The following is a 24,441-nucleotide window of genomic DNA, read 5'->3' as shown; positions in this document are numbered from 1 at the left end:
CCACGTTCTAACTCAATGCAAGGAAGCTAAAAATCATGATAAAATGTTGCAGGAGCTGACAGTCAAAATAGTCAATATAGAGAACATAACTGACCTGACTGATAGAGCTGAAAAACACAATGCAAGAATTTCGTAATGTAATCAGAAGTATTAATAGCAGAATAGACCAAGTAGAGGGAAGAATCTCAGAACTTAAAGACTGGGTTTCTGAAATAACACTGGCAGACAAAAATAGAGAAAAAAGAATGAATATGAATAAACAAAACTCCAAGAAATATGGGATTATGTAAAAAGACCAAATCTGTGACTGATTGATGTACCTGAAAGAGATGGGGAGAATGCAACCAATGTAGAAAACATGTCAGAATATCATCCATGAGAATTTACCCAACCATGCTAGACAGGCCAACATTCAAATTCAGGAAATGCAGAGAACCCCAGTAAAATACTCGATGAGAAGGTTATCCTCAGGACAGATAATCGTCAGATTCTCCAAGGTCAAAATACAAGAAAAAATGTTAATGGCAGTCGGAGAGAAGGGCCAGCTCACCTACAAAGGGAAGCCCATCAGGCTAACAGAGAACCTTTTAGCAGAAACCTTATAAGCCACAAGACATTGGGTGCCAATATTCAACATTATTAAAGGAAAGAGATTCCAACCCAGAATTTCATATCCATTCAAACTAAGCTTCATAAGAAAAGGGAAATAAGGTCATTTTCAGACAAGTAAATGCTGAGGGAATTCATCACCACCAGACCTGCCTTATAAGAGCTCCTGAAGGAAGCACTAAATGCGGAAAGGAAAAACTATTACCAACCACAATAAAAACACAATGAAGTACACAGACCAGTGGCACTATAAGTTAACCACATAAAGAAGTCTGCAAAATAATTAGCTAGCATCACAACGTCAGGATCAAATCCACACATAACAATACTAACCTGAAATGTAAATGGGCTAAGTGCCTCAATTAAAAGATACAGAATGGCAAGCTGGATAAAGAACTAAGACCTATCAATATGCTGTCTTCAAGAGATCCATCTCACGTGCAGCAACACACGTAGGCTCAAAATAAAGGGATGCAGGAAAATTTACCAAGAAAATGGACAACAGAAAAAACCGGGGTTGCCATCCCCAGTTTTTGACAAAACAGACTTTAAGCCAACAAAAATCAAAAAAGACAAAGAATGGTATTACATGATGATAAAGGATTCAATTCAACAAGATGAGCTGACTATCCTAAGTATATATGCACCCAACACAAGAGCACTCAGATTCATAAAGCAAGTTATTGGAGACCTTGAAAGAGACTTAGACTCCCACACAATAATGATGGAAGACTTTAAAACTCCACTGTCAATATTAGACAGATCATCAAGATAGAAAATTCACAAAGATGTTCAGGACTTCAATTCAGGTCTGGATTCAATGGACTTGATAGATATCTGAAGACCTCTCCACTCCAATGCAACAGAATATACATTTTTCTCATCACCACATGGCACTTACTCTAAAATTGATCACATAATTGGAAGTAAAACATTCCTCAGCAAATGCAAAAGAACTGATATCATAACATTCTCTCAGACCACAGCACAATCAAATTAGAACTCAAGACTAAGAAATACACTCAAAACCATACAATTACATGGAAATTGAATAACCTGCTCCTGAATGACTTTTGGGTAAATAATGAAGTTAAGGCAGAAATCAAGAAGTTCCTTGAAACTAATGAGAATAAATATACAATGTGCCAGAATCTCTGGGACACAGCTAAGGCAAGGTTAAGAGGGAAATATTTAGCACTAAATGCCCACCTCAAAAATCTGGAAAGAACTCAAGTTATCAACCTAACATCAAAACTAAAAGAATGAGAGAACCAAGAGCAAACAAATCCCAAAGCTAGCAGAGGATGAGAAATAACTAAGATCAGAGCTGAACTAGAGAGAAATGAAAAACCATTGAAAAACTCAACAAATCCTGGTGCTGCTTTATTTAAAAATTGATAAAATAGATAGACTTCTAGCTAGCCTAATAAAGAAGAAAGGAGAGAAGATTCAAATAAAACAATCAGAAATGATAAGGGAGATATTACCCCACAGAAATACAAGCAATGATCAGAGAATACTACAAACACCTCTGTTCACATAAATTAGAAAATCTAGAAGAAATTGATAAATTCCTGGACACATACATCCACCCAAGACTGAACCAGGAAGAAATTGAATCCCTTAACAGACCAATAACACGTTCTGAAATTGAGGCAATAATAAATAGCTTTCCAACCCCAAAAGCCCAGGACCAGATGGATTCACAGCTGAATTCTGCCAGATGTACTAAGAAAAGTTGGTACCATTCCTACTGAAACTATTCTAAAAAATTGAAAAGGAAGGACTCTGCCATAACTCATTCTACCAGGGCAGCATCTTCCTGATACCAAAACCTGGCAGAGATACAACAGAAAAGAAAACTTCAGGCCAATATCCTTGCTAAACATCAATGCAAAAATCCTCAACAAAATACTGGCAAACTGAATCCAGCAGCACATCAAAGAGCTGATCCACCGTGATCAAGTAGTGGTGATCATCCCCAGGGTTCAAGTTGGTTTAACATATGTAAATCAATAAATGTGATTCATAACATAAACAGAACTAAAAACAAAACCCACATGATTATCTCAATAGATGCAGAAAAGGCTTTTGATGAAATTCAACATCCCTTCATGTTAAAAACTCTCAATAAACTAGGTGTTGAAGCAATATGCCTCAAAATAATAAGAGCCATTTATGACAAACTGACAACAAACATCATACTGAATGGGCAAAACCTGGAAACATTCCCCTTGAAAAAAGGGTACAAGACAAAAGTGCGCTATCTCACCACTCCTATTCAACATAGTATGGGAAATTCTGTCCAGAGCAATCAGACAATAGAAAAAAAAGCCAGGCAGGATCCAAATAGGAAGAAAGGAAGTCAAACTTACCCCTGTTTGTAGATTACATGATCCCGTATCTACAAAAGCCCATTGTCTGATCCCAAAAGCTTCTTAAGCTGATAAGCAACTTCAGCAAACTCTCAGGATACAAAATCAATGTGGAAAAAAATGCGAGCATTCCTATACACCAACAACAGTCAGGCCAATAGCCAAATCACAAAAGAGCCAAATTCACAATTGCCACAAAAAGAATAAAACACCTAGGAATACATCTAACAAGGGAAGTGAAAGATCTCTAAAAGGAAAACTATAAACCACTACTCAAAAAAATCAGAGAGGACACAAACAAATGGAAAAACTATCCATGCTGATGGAAAGGAAAAATCACTATTGTTAAAATGGCCATACTGACCAAAGCAATTTATAGATTCAAAGCTATTTCCATAAAACTACCATGGCATTCTTCACGAACCAGAAAGAACTATTTTAACATTCATATGGAACCAACAAAGAACCCAAGTAGTCAAGGCAATCCTAAGCAAAACGAACAAAGTTGGAGGCATCATGCTGCTCAACTTCAAACTATACTACAGGACTACAGTAAGCAAAACAGCATGGTACTGGTACAAAAACAGACACCTAGACCAGAGGAACAGAAGAGAAAATCCACAAATAAGAGTACACACCTACAGCTATCTAATCTTTGACAAACCTGACAAAAACAAGCAATGAGGAAAAGATTCTTTATTCAATAAAGGGTACTGGTATAACTGGGTAGCCATATGCAGAAAATTGAAACTGGACCCTTTTCTTACACCATATATAGAAATTAACTTAAGATGGATTAAAGAGTTAAGTGTAAAACCTAAAGCTACAAAAACCTTGGAAGACAACATAGGTAATTCCTTTCAGGAGATAGGCACAGTCAAAAATTTTATGATGAAGACACTAAAATAATTGCAACAAAAGCAAAAATTGACAAATAGAATCTAATCAAACTAAAGAGTTTCTACATAGCAAAAGAAACTATTAACAGAGTAAATAGACAGCCTACCGAATGGGAGAAAACTTCTGCAAACTATGCATCTGACAGAGGTCTAATATCCAGCATGTATAAGGAACCTAAACAAATTTACAAGGAAAAAGCAAACAACCCCATTAAAAACTGGACCAAGGACATGAACAGACAGACATGTAAAAGGAGACATACATGTGGCCAAGAAATATGTGAAAAAAACTTAGCATCACTGATCATTAGAGAAATGCAAATCAAAACCACAATGAGTTACCATCTCACACCAGTCAGAATGGCTATTACTAAAAAGTCAAAAAATAATAGATGCTGGCAAGGTTGTGGAGAAAAATGAATGGCTATACACTGTTGGTAGCAGTGTAAATTAGTTCAACCATTATAAAAGACACTGTGGCGATTCTACAGAGACCTAAAGACAGAAATAACATTCGACCCAACAATCCCATTACTGAGTATATACCCAAAGAAACAGAAATTGTTCTATTATAAACACACATGGACGCATATATTCATTGCAGCACTATTCAAAATTGCAAAGACATAGAATCAACCCAAATGCCCATCAATGATAGACTAGATAAAGAAAATATGATACATATACACTGTGGAATACTATACAGTCATGAAAAATAATGAGATCATGTCCTTTGCAGGCACGTGGATGGAACTAGAGGACGTTATCCTTAGCAAACTAACACAGGAACAGAAACCAAGCACTGCATGTTCTCATTTATGAGTGAGAACTAAATGATAAGAACACATGGACAACACATAGAAGGGAACAACACACACTGGAGCCTCTCAGAGAGTGGAAGGTGGGAGGAGGGAGAGGATCAGGAAAAATAACTAATGGATGCTAGACTTAATACCTGAAGGGTGAAATCTGTACAACAAACCCCCATGACACAACCATTTAAGAAACCTGCACATCCTGCACATGTACCCCTGAACTTAAAATAAAAGTTTTGAAAATTTTTTTTAAAAAGGAGATGTCCAGACAGCAATTTAAAATACAAATCTTATGCTCAGTGGAAAAATATTGGCTAAAATTGAACATCTGGGTCTTGGTAGCATAAAGGTAGTTACTAAATGCAAACTATGATATTTCCTAAGAAGAACATTGAACCAGGGTGGAACTTTGTGCCATACCAATCTGAGAGGCTGCATGGATGGAATTCCCAAAGGTAACTAGGCAAGAGTGGGCAAAGAGGAACAAGGAAGGAGAGAGAAAACCATAAAGTCCCCAAACCCAAAGGAATACAGTTTTTAAGTCAGGAGCACATAACCAATTGTGAAAAATTCAGGAGAGGAATTCCGAAAGACAGAAACAAAGAAACATCTATAGGATTTAGCACATAACAGGGACTCAGTGATCTCAACAAGAGCATTTTCAATGGCTTGGTCTCAGGCAGAAGCCAGACTGCAGAGAGCAAAAATGAGAATGAACAACTGACAGGAATTTGTAGGTGAAGATGATTCCTTTGGGAACAGGTGGGTGAGATGTCAAGGCAAGTAATAAATCAAATGCTAGTATGCTAGTAGACCAAAATGTAAGAAAAATCAAGGATTTATTTTCAATTTTTTTATTTTGATAAAATGCACATAGCATAAAATTTATTTACCATCTCAACCATTTTGAAGTGCACAAATCAGTGGTATTTAGTACATTCATATCATTGTTGCAAATATCACCAGTATCCGTCTGCAGAACTCTATTTATCTGGCAAAACTGAAATGCTGCACTCATTAAGTAATTAAACTTTCCCACTTCTTTAAAATCATTAAACTCCCCCCTTCTCCTGGCAAACAGCATTCCACTGCCTGTCTCTATGAGTTTGGCTACTCTTAGTATCTCATTTAAGTGAAATCATATAGTATTTGTCTTTTGTAATTGGCTTATTTCACTTAGCATAATGTCCTCAAAGTTCAGTCATGTTGAAGTGTATGTCAGAATCTCCTTCCTTTTTAAGGATAAATGATATTCCATTGTATGTACATGCCACGTTTTGCTTATCCATTCATCTCTTGGTGGATACTTGGGTTGCTTTCATGTTTTAGCTATTGCGAAGAATGCTATTATGAGAATAGATGCACTTTGACACCCTACTTTCCATTCATTTGAGTATACATCCATAAGTGGGATTACTGGATAATATTTTAATTCTATTTTTAACTTTTAGGGGAACCGCCATACTGTTTTCTGTAGTGGCCATGTCATTTTACATTCCTACCAACGGAGTACAAGGGTTTCAATTTCTCAGTATTCTCACTAACACATGTTATTTTCTGACGTTTTTGTTTGTTTTATGTTTATTGTTATAATGGCCGTCCTGATGGATGTGAAGTGGTGTCTCAATGAAGTTTTCATTTCTGTAATGATTTGTGGTTTTCAGGATCTTTTCAATGTTATTGGCTATTTGTATATCTACTTTGCGGAAGTATCTGTTCAAGTCCATTTTCCATTTTTGAATCAGGTTGCTTGATTTTTTGTTTTTGTTGAATTTTAGGAGTTCTCTATATAGGATGGATATTATTCCCTTAGGAGATACATGATTTACAAGCACTTTCTCCCATTCTGTGAGTTAGCTTTGTACTCTGCAGAGAGTGTTTTTTGATGCACAAAGGTTTTTAAGTTTCATGTGGCCCAGTTTGTCAGTTTTTCCTTTTGTTGCCTGTGGCTTTGGTATCATGTCTAAGAAATCATTGCCAAATCTAATGTCATGAAGCTTTTGCACTATTTTCTTCTAAGAGTTTTATAATTTGAGGTCTTACATTTAGGTCTTTGATGCATTTTGAGTTAATTTTTGCATATGTTTTAGGTAAAGATTTAACTTCATTATTTTGCATGTTGATATTCAGCTTTCCTAGCACCATTTATTGAAAAGACTGTACTTTCCCAACTTAATAATCTTGGCACCCTTATCAAAAATTATTTGACCACTGTTATTAGTCCATTCCTGCTTGTGTAACAATATAACACAGATTGGATATGTAATAAATAATAGAAAGTTATTTCTCACAGTTCTGGAAGCTGAGAAGTCCAAGACCAAGGGTAATGGCTTACTCTCTGCTTCCAAGATGACATTTTCTTGCTGTATTCTCACATGACAGAAGGGACAAAAGCTGTATCCTCACATGGTGAAAGAGCAGAAGAGCAAAAAGGGCAAAAAGGGACTAGGATGCTCCTTTCAACCTCTTTTACAATAGCAATAATCCCATTCTTGAGGATTGAGTGTTCATGACTTAATAATTTACCAAAAGCCCCACTCTTAATACTATCACATTAGGTATTAGATTCCAGCATATGAATTTGGAAAGGACACATACATTCAAGCCATAACAATCATACATGAAAAGGTTTATTTCTGGGCTCTACTCCATTGGTCAATATGTGTGTCTTTATGCAAATACCAAAATATTTTGATTATTGTAGCTTTATACTAAGTTTTGAAATCAAGAAATGTGAATCCTCCAGCTTTGCTCCTCTTTATTGGTTATTTAAGGTCCCTTGAAATACAATGTGAATGTGAATTCTAGGGCGGACTTCTGTGTTTCTGCCAAAAAAAATGTTATTGAAATTCTGATACTTATGTTGAATCAAAGTGGTGAAAGTGCCATCCTGGCCCTGTTCATTATCTTAGAGGGAAAACCTTTCAATTTGTAACTGTCGAGTATGATGTTTACTGTGGGTTATATATACATACACATAGCATTTATTATGTCAAACTAATTTTCTTTTAGTCCTAGCTTGTTGAGTGTTTTTATCATGAAACGGTGATGAATTTTGTCATATGTTTTCTTCTTCACCAATTTAGATCATTGTGGGGATTTTCCCCCCTTCTTTCAGTTAATATGGTGTGTTACATTGATTGAATTTCATATTTGAACCATCCTTACATTCAATGAATTAATTCCATTTGGCGTGGTGTATAATACTTTTAATATGCTGCTGAATTCCATTTGCTAGTATTTTGTTGAGGATTTTTTCATGAATGGTTAAGGGATATTGGTCTATAGTAATGTAGGGGTTTTTTGTAGTGTCTTTGTCTGGCTTTAGTATCAAGGTAATGTTTGTGGAATGAATCAAAATGTCTCTCTCTTCAGTTTTTTGGATGAAGTTTGAGGAGGATTTGTATTCATTCTTTAAATGTTTGGTAGACCTCACCAATAAAGCCATCATCATCAGGTCCAGGGAGTTTCTTCATCAAGAGTTTTTTTATTACTAATTTAATCTTCTTAATAGTTATAGATCTATTCAGGTTTTTTTATTTCTTCATCATCTAGTCTTGATAGGTTTTGTGTTCCTAGGAATTTTTCCATTTTATCCAGGTTATCTAATTATTCACATACAATCATTTATAGTACTGTTATAATCCTTTTTATTTCTGTAGAATTGGTAGTAATATCACACCTTCATTCTGGTTTTAGTAATTTCTGTCTTCTCTTTATTTTCTTGGTCAATCTAGATAAAAGTTTGTTACTTTTATTGTTCTTTTGGAAGAACCAACTTTTGGTTTTGTGGATTTTCCATATTGTTTTTCTATTATCTATTTTATTTATCTTTGTTCTTATTTTTATTTCCTTCTTTTTGTTACCGTTGGGTTTAGTTTGTTCTTCTCTTGTTCCTTACGTTGTTAAGGTAGGTTGTTGTTTTGAGATATTCCTCTTTCTTTTAATACAGACATTTATAGCTACAAATTTCCTCCTTATCTCTGCTTTGGATGTGTGTCCTACAAATTGTAGTATGAGACACTTTCATTTTCAGTAGTCACTAAGTATTTTCTAATTTTCTTTGTGATTTCTTCTTTGATCCATTGGTTGTTTGAAAGTTTATTGTCTGTACACAAATTTATGGACTTTTACATTTTTCTTCTATTATTTACTTCTTACTTTATCTGTTGTAGTCAGAGAACATACTTTGTATAAAATCTACTATTTGAGATCTCTTGATATTTAAATTTATTGTCTAACGTATGGCTTATCAAAGAAGACATTCCATGTGAAATTTTGTTCTATTTTTCTTGGGTATAGTGTTTACTTATGTTAGATCTAGTTGGTTTATTGTGTCATTCACGTCCTTTATATTCTTATCTTCTCTCTGGTTATTCTGTCCATTTTTCAGAGTGGGATTTTGAAATGTTTGTCTATCTGTTTCTCCCTTCAATTCTATCAATTCAGTCAGTTTTTGTTGCATATATTTTGATGTTCTGTTGTTAGTTACGTTAATGTTTGTAATTGTTGTATCTTAAAATCAAGGGTATTTTTTAAATAGATGACAATTTGGACTATGCATACACTGAAAAAGAAGAAGGGGGGAATTAAAAAAATAGATAAGACAAAAGATTTCAGGAGATGAAAAGGTATAAAATCAAGGAACCTGGTGGAGGATTGACTTTGGAGAGCAGAAGCCTCTGCATCTCCCAAGACTGGAGTGTTGTAGATCTAGATAGCTTTATGAGGAACATGCATAAATTGAAGGAAATGATGCCTGATTCTATTTCATTTCTACACCAAGTAGTAGAAGAGTTTTTATGGGAATTTGAGGACAAACTTTCCTTTAAGGTGAATGTTTGGAATAATTATTGAAATTAAAAACAAAAGTAGCAGATTATGGAAGTGCTGCACCATGAAGAGCAAGTTCTACTCCAGAGACTGTTTTTTCAAGACCCTAGCAGGTGCAATCAACCAAAAATCTTTATCAAAGTTATTAATGGTATGCAGTGTAAGTATCCAGGAGAGATGATCTTTTGGCCTCTTGGCCCAATTATATGTGCTAGTTGTATACATTTTTCCCAAAACTTGCCAGTCCTCATCTTGGTCCTGGAGAAAAATAATTAACTAATCATGCTGAACATTCAGATGATGCTGAAGAACATAAATGTGTTATGACAGTGATGTGCATGCTTCTGTGATTTTCTACATGAACACTCAACTCCCCAAATGTGAGGGTGAAGATAATAGAAACTATGGTTTGTAGAGCATGTACAAAAGAAAAACAAGGATGTCAAAAGGCAACTGAGGATGGTAGTGAAGGGATCATTCAGGTAACAGAGAGTGAGTCCATGCTAGATGAAGAAGGAAATGAAGAGTCTAATAGACTAGAAATAATCAAAATTATATGGGCTAGAAGTCTTTATTGCAGAGACAAGAAAGTATAGTTTTGTATGAGGGTAAGAGAGGAAGGGAAAGAAGAATGTGGCCAGAAAGTAGGGTACTGGCAGTAGTGTGCTAGAGCCAGATCTTACCAGTTTGCAAGAACTGGCTGATAAACTGTTAGTAGCTTAAAATTTGCTATGATGGGAGTATTTACACCACAGGAATTGGCAAATGCTACAAATCAGGGCTTTCTGTCTTATTTTTCTCTAGAGAGCAGGTTTACCAATATAACACTAGGTTGATGTTTAAGATTTCTGAAGTGAGACAGTTTCAGAAATGACAACTTCCAGATGTCCATTTGGGAGTCTGTGGCTGAAGTAAAGATGAGATTAATATACTTAATAAACTAATGTAACTAACATTTACATGTGCTTTCTATGAGTCAGGCATTATTCCAGTCCCATGCATTAGCTCACTTATTGTTCACAGCAGCACTGTGAAGTGGTTATCACCACTATCCTCATTTTACCAATGACCAAACTGAGGCAAAGCAAGTTAGGTGACTTGCCCAATGTCAAACAGCTGATAAATCTTTTATTCATTTGTTATGCAAATATGCATTGACAGACTACAGTAGGCCAGGTACTTTTCTGGATCCTGGAATACAGAAGTAAGCAAAAGAGAAATAAAAATTTGAGTGGGTAGGGACATAAGAATTCAGCAAAATACATGGTACATCAGATGGTGTTATTGCTGTGGAGAAAAATAAAGCAGGGAAAAGGCAAGTGGAATTGAGAGTGGGTTTCAGGATTAAATTGAGTGGAAGAGAAGGTCTTACTGAAACATGGCATTTGAGTAAAGATTAGAAGATGGTAAGGGAACAAATAAAGTGGATACCTCAGGGAAAATATTCCAGGGAATAGTAATAGCAAGTGCCAATTCTCTGAAGTAGGAGAATTTTATTTCTATAGAACTGCAAATAAGTATTTATGCTTGATGAACATATGCCTGTTTTTCCTAAAACAATGCCAAATTATGCATGTTGTCCCTTTATAATTACTAGCATGAGCCTTTTACTCTGCAGTTAGAATAATAAAATATATGGTCACCCTATTATTATGGCTTGAGAGGAGTACGTAAGGAGAAGGATGGTAAAAGAAGAAGTCAGAGCCGATGGAGACAGAAAGGGAAACATCTCTTGGAGAGCAATGATTCTTATATTTGGCTACATATTATAAATAATTTAAATTTAAAGACCTTTTAAAATTCTCAAGTTCCAGGCTTTACCCCAGACCAATGAAATCAAAATCTCTTGGGATGGGGCATATGCATCAATATTTGTCAAAAGTTCCCCCAGTTGAGTCCAATATGCAGCCAAGTTGGAAAACTACTGAAACCAGGCATAGTAGGCCATTATAATGACTTTGACTTTTCTCTGAGTAATATGGGAAGCCATTGTAGTCTTTGGAATAGAGGCATAGCATGATGACCTAATGACTATATATTTTATAAGAATCACTCGTTGCTGTATTGAGAAGAGACTACAGTGAGGCACAAATAAATGCAGGGAGATTAGGAGGCTTTTGCCATAATCCAGGTAAGAGATAATGATGCTTTAAACTAGGATCATTGCAGTGGAGTTTAAGGGAAATGGTCGAAGTCTATGATATATGTTGAAAGTAGAGCCAATAGGATTTGCTGATGGATTGAATAAAGTGTATAAAAGAAAGAGAAAATCAAGGACAACTTTTACCTACAAAATAAGTTCAATGATAGGCAATAACTGTTTCCTAAGGTTATTGCACTATAGTATTAAATGGCTACTAGACATAAAACTCCTAGAACAGTATCTACCACATAATCAGGCATTCATAATGACATCTATTATTATATTATATTTCAGAAGATATCACTAAAAGTCATAAAATTGTAACTTCCTGATCTGTTTTTTCAGGTGGCTAAAAATAGTTTCAATTTTCATCATTAAAAACTAGATATATCTCAGGAATATGAGTATTGAAATAACATATATAAGTGCATGTCAGCATTTCAAAAGCAATGTGAGACATTTGAAGAGTTTCCTTAAGCAAATGCAAAGCAAATATTAATTTAAAATTTAAAGAGATCTTTTAAATATTTATGTACTCAAATTATAAATCTAGTAAAGATGGCACTTTATCTTATACTAGTTATTTATTAATAATGAGAGCTGTATTTTATTAGCACACTTTTCTTGTAAATTGTATGCACGTGATTATATTTGTGCTGAGGTGGAAGAGTGAAATTAATCTAAATAACACTCATTTTATATTCAGCAGTGGAAAAGAAGAAAATTGCACTTACCCACCAATAACTGTTTGTTTGTTTGTTTGTTTGTTTGTTTATTCATTTGGAAACTTTGTCGCCCGAGCTGGAGTGTAGTGATGTGATCATAGTTCACCATGACCTCAAACTCCTGAGCTCAAGATTCTCCCAACTCAGCTTCTTGAATAGCTGGACTACAGACATGCACCACCATGCCAGTTAATTCTTTATTTTTGTAGGGATAGGGTCTTACTGTGTTGCCCAGGCTCGTTTCAATCTCCTGGTCTCAAATGATCCTCCTGTTTCAGCCTCCCAAAATGCTGGGATTAGAGATGTGAGCCAACATGCCTGACCAACTGTTTTTAAGCCATAAAAATTATAGTAGAAACACACCTTAATTACATTTTTAAGAGAAAAATAGGTTAAACTTCATGCAGTAGAATGTAATTTACTACACCTGAGCCAACTTAATGCTAAATACTATTCTACAAATAATGTGACATCAGACATGCACATATATGAGAGCATGGTGTGCTTAGAACCAAGCATATGGTATGGATGAGTGAACTTTTTTTTGTAAATTAGGAGTTTGAGCAGCAATATTCAATAGCATGAATATACCTCTTTAAACGTTGTATTAACTGATACCATGAAATTGTAATTTATAATTCTCATTCTTCTTTTGCATATGAAACTTGACATTGATCTTTTGATTGTACATAATTTAAAATTATACTTATATATAAAGAAATTCTATGTATTTTTCCTGAACTCCTCTATGGTCACTCCTATCTCTGTGTTTGGATCATTTATGAGATATTGGATTTACAGAACTGAATATTAAACCCTAAATTTATAATTCTCAACCATGCCCAATAACCAGAATCACCATCTTCGAGAGACTTTACCAGATAAATATGCAGACACACACATACGTATTCTGCAAAAACTTCCCTGGATTATTCTGATGTACTCTAATGATACTTCATCAAGATGATGGCACTCTGTGACACCCTGCCCCAAATAATAACTTTAAATTTAATTTTGAGTTTGTATAAATGTAGCACAGTAACTAGTATATATTACTTTCATGTAAACCTAAGCAGAAGTTATTTTTAACAAAGCAAATTCAGTAGTAACCTTTGTAAGCTAAAGCTATATTACATTCAGATTCATTTTTAGCTCTTAACATGTAATTTTGAAATCCAAACACCATGTTTCATAAATCCATATCTACTTATATTCTTCCTAGGTTTTTAGTGTATTAGAGATGACATTTTTAGTTTTCTTGTTATTGAAATTACTGATTTTACTCTTTGTGGCCTCTCTCAACTACAACTAAAAAGATAACTGTGCCTAGCTTAAGTTCAAAATATATGATGACTACAAGAGAAAGAGCTTTGAAGGCTTTTTTTAAGTTAAAGTCTAATAAGATTTTCAACTGGGGAGACCACAAGAACCAAGACAATTTTCAATAAAAAGGAGATAGTTACTTATTTATTTGGTGGTTATTTTTTAAAAAAAAGAGTGATTTCGTGTCTTCAAATTTTATAAATAATCCCAAACATTTCTTTTTCAAATTCAACATCATTTTAAAAAGTCATAGTATAGTCACCTTTTTGATTTAGAAACATATAAAAACTGAAATTTAACTTTAAACTTAAGTTATAGGAGTAATCCTCCAAGGACTGTTTTCTGCGAAGTCGTTTATAAATCAATTGTTCAGAACTCAAAATGCATTTTTCCATAAATATTTCTTTTAAAGACATTGCTAAAGTCCCTAGGCAGATTTATAGAAGCCTCTTTAACACAGACTACAGCTGAAAGATGAAACGTCCAATAGGAAAGAGGCTGGAAGTCTCCTTCAAAATGTGGAAAGTGTGTTTTCCTTCCCTCTATATGACTTGCCCTGGGCAAAATTTTTAAGGCAATTTTTCTATGTCATCTGCCTATTTCTTCATGTCTTCCTTCCACATCCTCAAAGATAAAACTTTTATTATAAGAATTCACATGTGGTAGCACTTCTTCATCCCCTCTTGCCTGAGTTTAGGTCTTTTTCCACCTTATAAAATCACCCGTAACCTGGAGTCTCATCCCATCTTAATCTCAGTTTCCATTTTCTCATTGGCACAAATCTTAGCTGGATATAAGGTTAGATTGACTTATGTGAGTATGTGACTCACAAATACTATTCTAATTCCTCCAGATGATTTTTCATCTTTTCCTGCATTTGTAAACTCCACAAATATTTTAATAGAGGAATTTCAGAGAGCAAAACAAAAATAAGTGGAAACATGCAGATAATATGGGTGAGGATATTTTTGTGGCAAAGGACAATCTGAACCCCAGAAGTCAGATCCTCTGTGTTGTTCTGGCTCTTCAGAGACACCCATCTTTTGTCTCTCATGAACTCCGTGCATTTCTGACATCCAGTTTTTTTGAGAATGACCTCTAGCAACACAAAAACCAGAACAACAGGCTTAAAGTGTCCAGTGTTTGCGTACCTTGGTCTTTTATAAACCATCTAGTAAGGTAAATGTCCTGTGTAGCCATTTTATAACTCAAGTCAAAGGTTTGGAATTAATAATTTTACAAGGCTTCCACTTAGCCTCCTATTTTTGTCATTTTGTTTTGAAAGGCTAGTGTCATTTCTTATAATTCATAGTTCGTGAACCAAAAAGGCTTTTCATATACATATGAACCAAATTTCCATTACTTCATTTTTTTTAGCTTAAATTGTCATTATCCAATAGTGTTTATTGAATCAGATGTGTGAGGAATCTGTGAAATTTGTTTATTGTAGGTACCCGTGACACCACATTGTGAAGTGTATCCTCTAAATGTTTATAGAATCAGTGACATGCAATTTTTGTTAATTCTCCTCAAGAATAGCAGCTTATCATCTACTGGTTATAGTGTCATCTGCCGTCATATTTAACCTTTTTAGGACACTGAATCACCAGAGTTATCTGCTTTAATAATGCACATTTTTCAGCAAGAAAGTTTGAGGGCAGTGATTTAAAACGGTCCATACATCTTTGACAGTTTCTAAGCTATTTGGTTGGTGGGCTTGACATCAGTGATTCTCCATTGAAGATCTAGAAAGAAATATAGCAGATATCTATATAAGATATTTAGTTCCCTTTTCCTCACTCTTCAGCAAAAATATAAAAATTTGGTAGTAGTCATAATCAGAGTCTTGCCCTCAAAAATGGAGCGGCTGCAAGTGTAGTCAACACTTCAGTACTTCTTGTTCATTCATGATCTTTGCAGAGAATCCACTACAGTAAATATGACTTTCCATTAAAAATACTTCTAGAAAATATCTTACCACATACTGAAAGTTTGAAAAGCTTCACTCCTTTAAGAGAAAAATAAATGAATTCAGTTTAGTTCAATTTAGTGAATATCTAGTAAATATCCACTTGTTTCAGGCAAGGTGCTAGGCCCTGGGATTACAAGGGTGAACAAGACAAAGTATGCTCATTGTCCTCAAAATCATGTTCAATCCAGTGGGAGAGATGAACACATACATATTTGGTTTTAGCTGAGGTTTGAGATCTGTTTTAGAGACAAACCCAAGTTGGACCAAGTTTCTCTCTCTATCGCTCTCAAATCACCCTGTTTTGCTTCCCACATTGACTCCTAGCACCTAGAACTATAATAACTGGCCCATATGATCCTCAGGGAGTGTTGTTAGAAGGAATAAACTTGAGGATTCAGCAAGGACCTCCTGGAACAGATAATACGTGTCACAAAAAAACTCAGGTGACAAAGACTAGAATGACCTTCCTGGAAGAGGGAACTGTGTAAGTAAAGCACGTTAGATATAAAACAACATGTTGTAGGGGTGAATAGAGCACATACAAAAATAAAATAAAATAAAATAAAATAAAGCAGAATAAGGGTATGCAACTAAAGATACGAGCAAGGGTCAGGTCTTTGTATTCATGACTAAGACACTGCACTTTATTCTGTCATTGAAAATCATTGAAGTGTTTAAAGCAAGTCAAAGGGTAAGATTTGTGTTTTCACAGAAAACCTTGTTAGACAGTAATGTGATGCCTTCAGGACAGCCTGGCACTCAGATCCTATGTTTGTCCTAACCTCAGTCTAAGTACTTGAGCTCAGCCTAAGATGAATGGACACTGGGAGGCTTGAAGTGTATGTAGATACAGTCCATGACAACCATCGTAAAGAGCTGGGGTTACTGCACAGACAATGCAACATGTCATTTACTGTCAGATCTGGGGGATGCTGTGCTCTGGGGTCTGAGAGAGTCTGATGGAGCTCTGCAGCTTTTAGAAACAGCAGGCATTGTTATGTATAGTTTTCAGAAACCCCTTCCAATCAGGCTCACCCTCTCTGTCAGTTAGGATAAACTCCATGTTTCTCAGCAGTCAGGTTGAGAGAGCAAAAAAAAAGAGGATGAAGACAAACTGAATTCTAGCTACTAATCTCTGAGATGCAGTATATAAATATGCCATATTCACTCTCTTTCATTTGAATCTGCCTTCCTGGGAAGAGACCATATGTCATAAAAAAAAATTCATAGTTTCTTTTAGATTAATCTTCAGTAGGAAGCCCAAAAATATTAAATCTCAGTGCTCTCACATTTTTCTCCTCCCCTCATAAACAATTCAATTGAAATGGAATTAATATTTATCGAGTGCTAACACAATGCATGGCAATATAGTGGATGCTGTTAGAGAACTGCTACATAAAAGGGATAATACCCGTGTCCTACTTTAAGAAAGCAGTCTGTTTTATATGAGACAATAGGAACAATATAGCAATAACAACCATTGCACCACAAGATAGGATCAAAAGTTATTTAATTCTGTCACCATTTATTAACCATCTACTATATTCAAGGAAACCAATATGTCCTAAACCAAACTTGAGAAGGCTATGTTGAGGAAGACCAGAAAAAAGGAATATAGATTTTATTTGAATAAGAGAGTTGTGTCATTTGTAGAGAAACAGATTTGTGCTATACCTCATGTATGAATAAATGAGGCTATTCCTCTCGGCCAGACAGAGGTGAATAGATCCTCATTTGTTGATTTATCTGCAGTGTTTTTGTTTGTTTGCTTTTGGTTAAATGATCTTAGAGGTCTTTATACATTGCTTTATTTTGCCAAATTATGCTGCCCAAACTAGCCCAGCATTATGTAAAATTTGGTTTTTCCAAAAACTCCAATAGATAAGAATACAGGCTCTGTCATTGCTTGGATTTAAATCCGGACTCCACCACTTATTAGGTTATTAGATCTTTTTGTCCTTCAGTTTCACCATCTACAAGATGATCACTACATTTACATCACATCAATATTGAGAGACTGAAATAAAATAATACCTGTAAAAACCTTAGTCTGGGACTGGCTTATAGTGTTCAATGAATGTGAGCTATTTTTCTCCTACAGTAATGTGGAAGAAATTAAGATACGCATTCCCAAAAGCATATAGAACTAATTTTAGAGCTTTTTTTTTTCATCAAGCCCACATTTTATAAACAGTAGATAGACCAGTGGATAGATGGGTGGATCGAGGATAAACAGATGATTGTAGTGATAGGGAGATAAAATAACACAGGTTGCGTCCCCTGGGAAGGGTTATAAAAGATGTGCATGCAGGAACTTTGTTGGGAGGGTCACAGGATCAGCTTCCTTATTCCTACAGCTTCCAGAGTTTGGGAAGCTGGTAGCCCTTACTTAACCAAATCCCTCTCTAGGGAATGCCCTTGGCTAAAGAAAGCTACCTCACCCAAGGCCATGACCCCTTTACACGAGCAGCCTGAATCCAGTGATTGATGTAGCAGGACAGGGGCCCAGTCTTTTTCTTCCTCAGTTTGAGCCAACTCTGAGGAGTTATCCAGAACATCCCATAAAATAGACAAAGGCCTTTGGGTGAAGGCACTGAACTGTAACCTGCTGCTGCCCAATCCTGCTTTCTTCTCCTCCTCAGAGGTATTGATGCTGAGAGTGTGTAATCAAAGATCATGATTTAATGAAACTCATAAGATTTACTGCTTCACCAAGGGCATTCTTAAGAAACACTAGCTTTCCATCTTTCTATAAATGCCTGTGTCAGAGAAGAATATGAGAATACTAGTATAGTTTGGTTTGGTGCTACTGACTTTATTCCTGATGAGGCTCCTGCAGTTTTACCCATCAGAGTTTTGTACCATTTGTGCAAATATATCAACCTAATGAAAAAATGCAAAAACATGTACTTAGTGCTATTATGAAAATAATTTTAACCTCGTGGACCCCTGAGAATGTCTTGGCCAATGGATTAGAAGTAAATATCCTACATTTATAGTCCTATAAAAGAACATGAGGAAAGTAGTTTAGATCGTTTTAAAACACCAAAATCTTGTTTTTTAAATGATACCACTTACCATTATTAGAACCATTATTACCATGATGATTGACATGAAAGCAGTTAATCTAAATCTTCAAATGTTAGTGACAAAAATATTTTAAGATTAATTTTAAAAATAACTTGCATAATTGCCAAAAAGTAGAAGTAACTCCATCAACTGATGAATATACAAAAGGAATAGAAATTATCCAGCAATAAAATGAATAAATTATTGAAACACGCTATTGGTGGATGAACCTTAAAAACATACTAGGTAAAAGAAGACAGTCACAAAAGACCACATATTGTGTTATTCCATTCAAGAGATACCCAGAACAGGCAAATAGATAGAGCTAGAAAGTAGATTACTGGTTGCCCAGGGTGGTGGGGCGAGTTAGGGGAAGTGAGGACTTATTGCTGGTAAAGATGGGTCTTTTCAGAGGGGATGATGAAAAAGTTCTAGAATTGATTTTGGTGATAGCTGTACAACTCCATGAATAACATAAAAACTGAATTGTATACTTTAAAAGATACATTGTATGGTACATTAATTATATTTCAATAAAAGTATTAAAAAGCAAATTGGTGCTTTGTGACACACTCAACATAGATAGAACATTAAATTTCAGCCCGGTCTTAAGTAATTATTTCTCTTCATATTTGTAGGAGCATATATTGAGAAGTGATTTTTCAGGAAAGTGAGAAGGGAATTTTCTGACTCATTAAAATTGAAAAAAAAACACATAACAGTAATAACAAGGACGTATTAAATAGTAACTATTATTAAATTAAGCGAGGAGCTGTGTTGTCTGCTTTGTATGTGATTCTCCCTGCAATTCTGAGTTAGATGACTCTGTTCCCATCGTGTAGATAAGGAAACAGACTCTCGAGTTTTCAGGTGCCCCATTAACATTCCTTACTACTTTAAAATTCTACTTGACAAAAATTGTGATAGGAGGCAACTCCATTTTTGAATAGGTAAAAGAGCCAACTTTTAAACTTCAGTGTACTTCATTCTAGGCCGAAAGAACTTATATTTTCAATTCCACTCAAAGGTTTCAAGATTCCTAATAGAAGAATGGTAGGTAGTGTACATGATAGAAGAGGCAGATTTCATCTAATAGTGTACTGTCTAAGAAGATGGATTCGAAACACAAAGAGCTAATAACACCAAAGATTTTCTTTGCTAGGTCATCCTTTATACATTAATTATACAGAAGCACCTGCTTAAATGGATATTCTTGCTGTAAGAGTGTTTTTTTAAGAGAGGGCTTTTTGCCCTTACTCTGCACTTGAGTTGGGAGATATTATCAGAGAGCTATCAGACAGGTAAGTTGATACAGCAAGAGAAAGTTTATTTCATTTGTAGTATAAGCTTATTCATTTACCTGAACAATGAATCATCATTGTATAGGAGACTGTGTCACCATGACAGCTAGGGTCAGATCGTCTCTGTCCTGAAGCTGCACTATGGTTTGAAATTAGATATGTATTCATAAAAACTGCTTTAACTTTTAAAGTTTTTAAGTTTCTCTTATTTGTGCTTCTAATGTATAGCATAAAGTAATATAGCCCTACAATCTCCTGCTATTCATTTTTAATATCATTCACAAATAAATGTTGCCTGATGTATAAAAAAATAATTTTTCATTTTTCTCTATAACTCCATTAAAGACAGCAATCTCCAAATAACTAGGTAGAATAGTATGCATTATTTTTAAAACTTAAAATATTTTTATTTTTATTTCCTCTAATTTCAAGGGTACTGTTTGTATACTATTTGTATCTGGTCTTGTTGGTGCATACATTTTGCTCAGATAACAATTGGATATTTTTTAACTCTTTAAAATAAAAACATTATTTTAAAGTTAAGGCGGAGGGAATAAGATGGGATCGATTACTTTGATGGGATTGATACTAACACCATGCCTGACTCATTCTCCACATTATTTAATCTAATCCTTCCAACCAGGAGCTAAAACAGTCTCATTTTTCTGCCAATTGCCAACAACTTTTCTATTTTCCCTATAAAATGGAAAAATCTATTTATTTTCTGTTTGCTTGTGCTTTTTTCATTCTTCTGCTGCTTTCCTATACTTGTTTCTTGTTTATACCATCACTTTTTTTTCCTGAGTCACCTGGCCTGACTACTGTTTTTCACAGTATCTCCAGTTATCATACGGGTTTTATACAGTCCTTGGTTTTGCTGCCCTTCTACCCAGCTGTACAGCTGGTTCAAAGCTCACGACTATGGAAAGTGGATTCTATTTGTTTGGTAGCCTTTTTTTGGCAGCCTTTGCTCTTACTTTATTTTACTTTAGTTCTCTCCTATTACCGAAGTTTTTGAAATCACTTTGTTCTGAGAGTTAATTTGGTTGATTTCCTTCTGTCCTTTGTTTAGTTGTCCTTCATTACTTCCAGTTAGATTTTCCCGTTTCTTTAAATATCAAACAAATTCTTACTTTTCCTTATGAACATAGTCATTGATCACCAAACTTGATGCTTATCTTCATTTGATTTACATGTAAGGATCTTATTTAATACACACACGCACACACTGCATTAAAAATAAGTCAATTTAAACAATTGTGATTCTCTTGCAGAAGCATGATGGCCACTTCACAGTCATCCAGTTGGTCGGAATGCTCCGAGGCATTGCGTCCGGCATGAAGTATCTTTCTGATATGGGTTATGTTCATCGAGACCTAGCAGCTCGGAATATATTGGTCAATAGCAACTTAGTTTGCAAAGTTTCTGATTTTGGTCTCTCCAGAGTGCTGGAAGATGATCCAGAAGCTGCTTATACGACAACTGTAAGTTTATATGCCCTTTCTTAATATAGTTTGTTTACTTTTATTGTTTTTAATGTTATTAGAGTAATTCTGTTTCTGCCTTCCTAATTTTCTGTGTATTTATTACTTTGCTAATTTGACATCGTTATGTAATTGAGAAGTATTTGCTTTGGGTGTCTAGGTTATAACAACAACAACAAAAAAGAAAACAAAGACTTTTCATACTTGACTGTTTTCTTTCTTTCGTCGTACTGGGACTTTAACATCATGCTTAATGTCCATGTCATGACTGGATGTTATAACATGGGCTGAAGTATCTTTGATGATTTAATAATTTTCTTTAAATAGAGTTCTGTGTATCTAAAATGTATAATTAATTACTAACTCAGTAATAGTGAGGAACCAGTGACTATGAAATGACTTTTTTTCCAAATGTTTTTGAATGATCTGATCATACTTAGAATGAACAATATGGGTTTCTTTGGAGATATATAAGTACACTCTAAACCTTTTCCTAAATGATGCTTGGAGAAAATGTGAGCAGAAATGCAAGTTTAAAACTTTAGAACCAAACTGTCATCCACAAATTGTATCACTTCAATTTGTCCTATGAATAGTGTAAATATTTCTGACTGCCCTAAATCAAGTCATTTCATTGATCTCGTTGGTTATTGTTTTGAGGAATTTGGTCTCAAAGTCTTTGTTGTGCTATCTTCAAGCTACTAATTTGTAAAGTTATATTTGGTTATTTTTTAAACAAACCTTCACCATTAACTCATTTGGCAGTCAGTTTCAATGAAAAAGAAGTCATTAAAGCTACTCAAAACATTTTTATTATATTCTCATTTTCTCACTTTATACATTATTTTAAAAGATGCAGCTTCATTATTGAGTTCCTTTTTATTTCATGCTCTATGAGTTGTTTTGAAACTTTGCTGTATTCAGTTACTCCAGAATAAAATGCAACTTTAATATTGTGAATGGAATATTTTATGCATTACTATATTTGCTTTGTAGAAATGTTCTCTATTAATTTACCAATGATATTTTTCAGTTTCTTCAACAAAGAAATATAGTTCTAAGGAAAATAAATTAATTTCTCATTGTCTGATATATAAAGTAGCCGTGTAGCACTATCTATTGATCTTTTAATTTGACCAAAAAGCTTCATAAAAATAAGTCTATCAGTTCTGAAAACAGTTTGTTCAGTTTAGAAAAAGCAGTATTTTCAACTCCATTTTTAAATTGGGAAATATCATAATTATTTTCACTTCTCTCAAGGTCTTTATTTTCATTTATCTTTACAAATTTATAACTTAAAACAACTTTTGAAGTTATAGAACAATGAATATAAAATTTTTCCATTAAGCACATCATTTCCAATGCTGAAGAATAATGTTTAAAAGTATTATATAAATATTCAAAATGTAATATTTATAAAAATTGCAACAAATACAGTCTACTAAAAAATAAAATAATGGGAAATTACTAGACTCTTTGTGGCAGTAAGCCTATATAGATAGACTTGAAATATAATAAAATAATTTTTAACTGCTTTTTAAAATGGTAAGCTTATAACTAAATGTAAGATACTGATGAAATGCAGATTACTGAAATTTTTATGCATATGTAAGTTTTGTTGCATCAAATCTAACAGCCAGACTCTGTCTTAGGTGATTATAAAGACTAAGAGGCCTAGGACAGTGCTGTTTAAAATTAAGATTGGACCCCAGACTTAAATAGCAGATTTGGTAACCAGAATATTAACACTCTAAACACTATCTTTGAAAAGCTGTAAATTATGTCTTGATTAAGAAATAAGTCTCTGAATTTAGAAGGTATCAATTAAATGGCAAATAATATAATCAAGTTTTTTTTTAAGTCTCAGAACTACTTACTGTTCAGAGGTTTGACTTTATAATGAACACGGGCATTCAGCACTTAAAATAGTAAAGCTCTTGCCTTTAAAGACTTTATACTTTGATAGGGTAGAAGGCTCATGCTGCCTTGCAATTCAATACATTAAGTGTTGTCATGGGAGACTTAAAAAGAAGTATAGAAGTACCAAAAAGAGTTTGAAGAAGGCTTCACAAAAGGTCAAAATTTGAACCAAATCTTAGGAGAATTTATTAGGCTGACAAGTGGAGGAAAGGTAGTCCAGATGGGGAAAGAAGAAAGAGAAAAGACATGGAAATGCAAAAAAGTGAATGGGCATATCGATGAAAATTTGGGGCCATGGGCAATGGAGGGGCCAATTTTCCTGGAATAATTGTAACGGTACCTGAGTGGCACTCCAAGAAATTTGAAGGTTTTGGTATAGCAACTAGGAGACAGACACTGATTTATTTAAACAGGAAATAACAAATATAGATGCATGTCTTACAAGATATTATTGGGGCCGGGCGTGGTGGCTCGCACCTGTTATCCCAGCACTTTGGGAAGCCGAGGTGGGCGGATCACCTGAGGTCAGAAGCTAGAGACCAGCCTGACCAATATGGAGAAACCCCATCTCTACTAAAAATACAAAAAAAAAAAAAAAATTAGCCAGGTGTGGTGGTGCACGCCTGTAATCCCAGCTACTTGGGAGGCTGAAGCAGGAGAATTGCTTGAACTTGGGAGGCGGAGGTTGCAGTGAACCGAGATCATGCCATTGAACTACAGCCTGGGCAACAAGAGTGAAACTCCATGTCAAAAAAAAAAAGATATTATTGACAACAGTGCGAAGAAAGGAAGGAGAGTTTGAAGGACGGGAGGACTAGCAGCAGACAGACCAGTTAGGCATTACTGCAAAAAACCAGAATGGTCATATGGCTTTAATTAAGGCAATGACAGTTGGAATAAAGAGGAGGGAAGAGAAATAACATAAATTAACATATGTTGTACATTATATGTTCATTTTGATTCAATAACTAAT

At 34.7% G+C, this 24,441-nt stretch overlaps 2 protein-coding genes across 2 annotated transcripts in view; both read left to right on the top strand.

The window, feature by feature from the left end:
• Positions 1 to 24,441, top strand: part of CRYBG3 (crystallin beta-gamma domain containing 3) — a 532,216-nt gene that overhangs the window by 207,430 nt on the left and 300,345 nt on the right. The gene's annotated exons all lie outside the window — the stretch shown is intronic.
• Positions 1 to 24,441, top strand: part of EPHA6 (EPH receptor A6) — a 927,196-nt gene that overhangs the window by 800,208 nt on the left and 102,547 nt on the right. Inside the window, exon 14 of the mRNA XM_015129296.3 lies at positions 21,339 to 21,548. Within this exon, the coding sequence (XP_014984782.2) occupies positions 21,339 to 21,548 (210 nt within the window). The remainder of the gene's footprint in view (positions 1 to 21,338; positions 21,549 to 24,441) is intronic.

The sequence above is a fragment of the Macaca mulatta genome, chromosome 2 (assembly GCF_049350105.2).
Source record: "Macaca mulatta isolate MMU2019108-1 chromosome 2, T2T-MMU8v2.0, whole genome shotgun sequence".
Lineage (NCBI taxonomy): Eukaryota > Metazoa > Chordata > Mammalia > Primates > Cercopithecidae > Macaca > Macaca mulatta.
The sequence above is the reverse complement of the archived record's forward strand: the minus strand, read 5'-3'. Positions and strand labels throughout refer to the sequence as shown.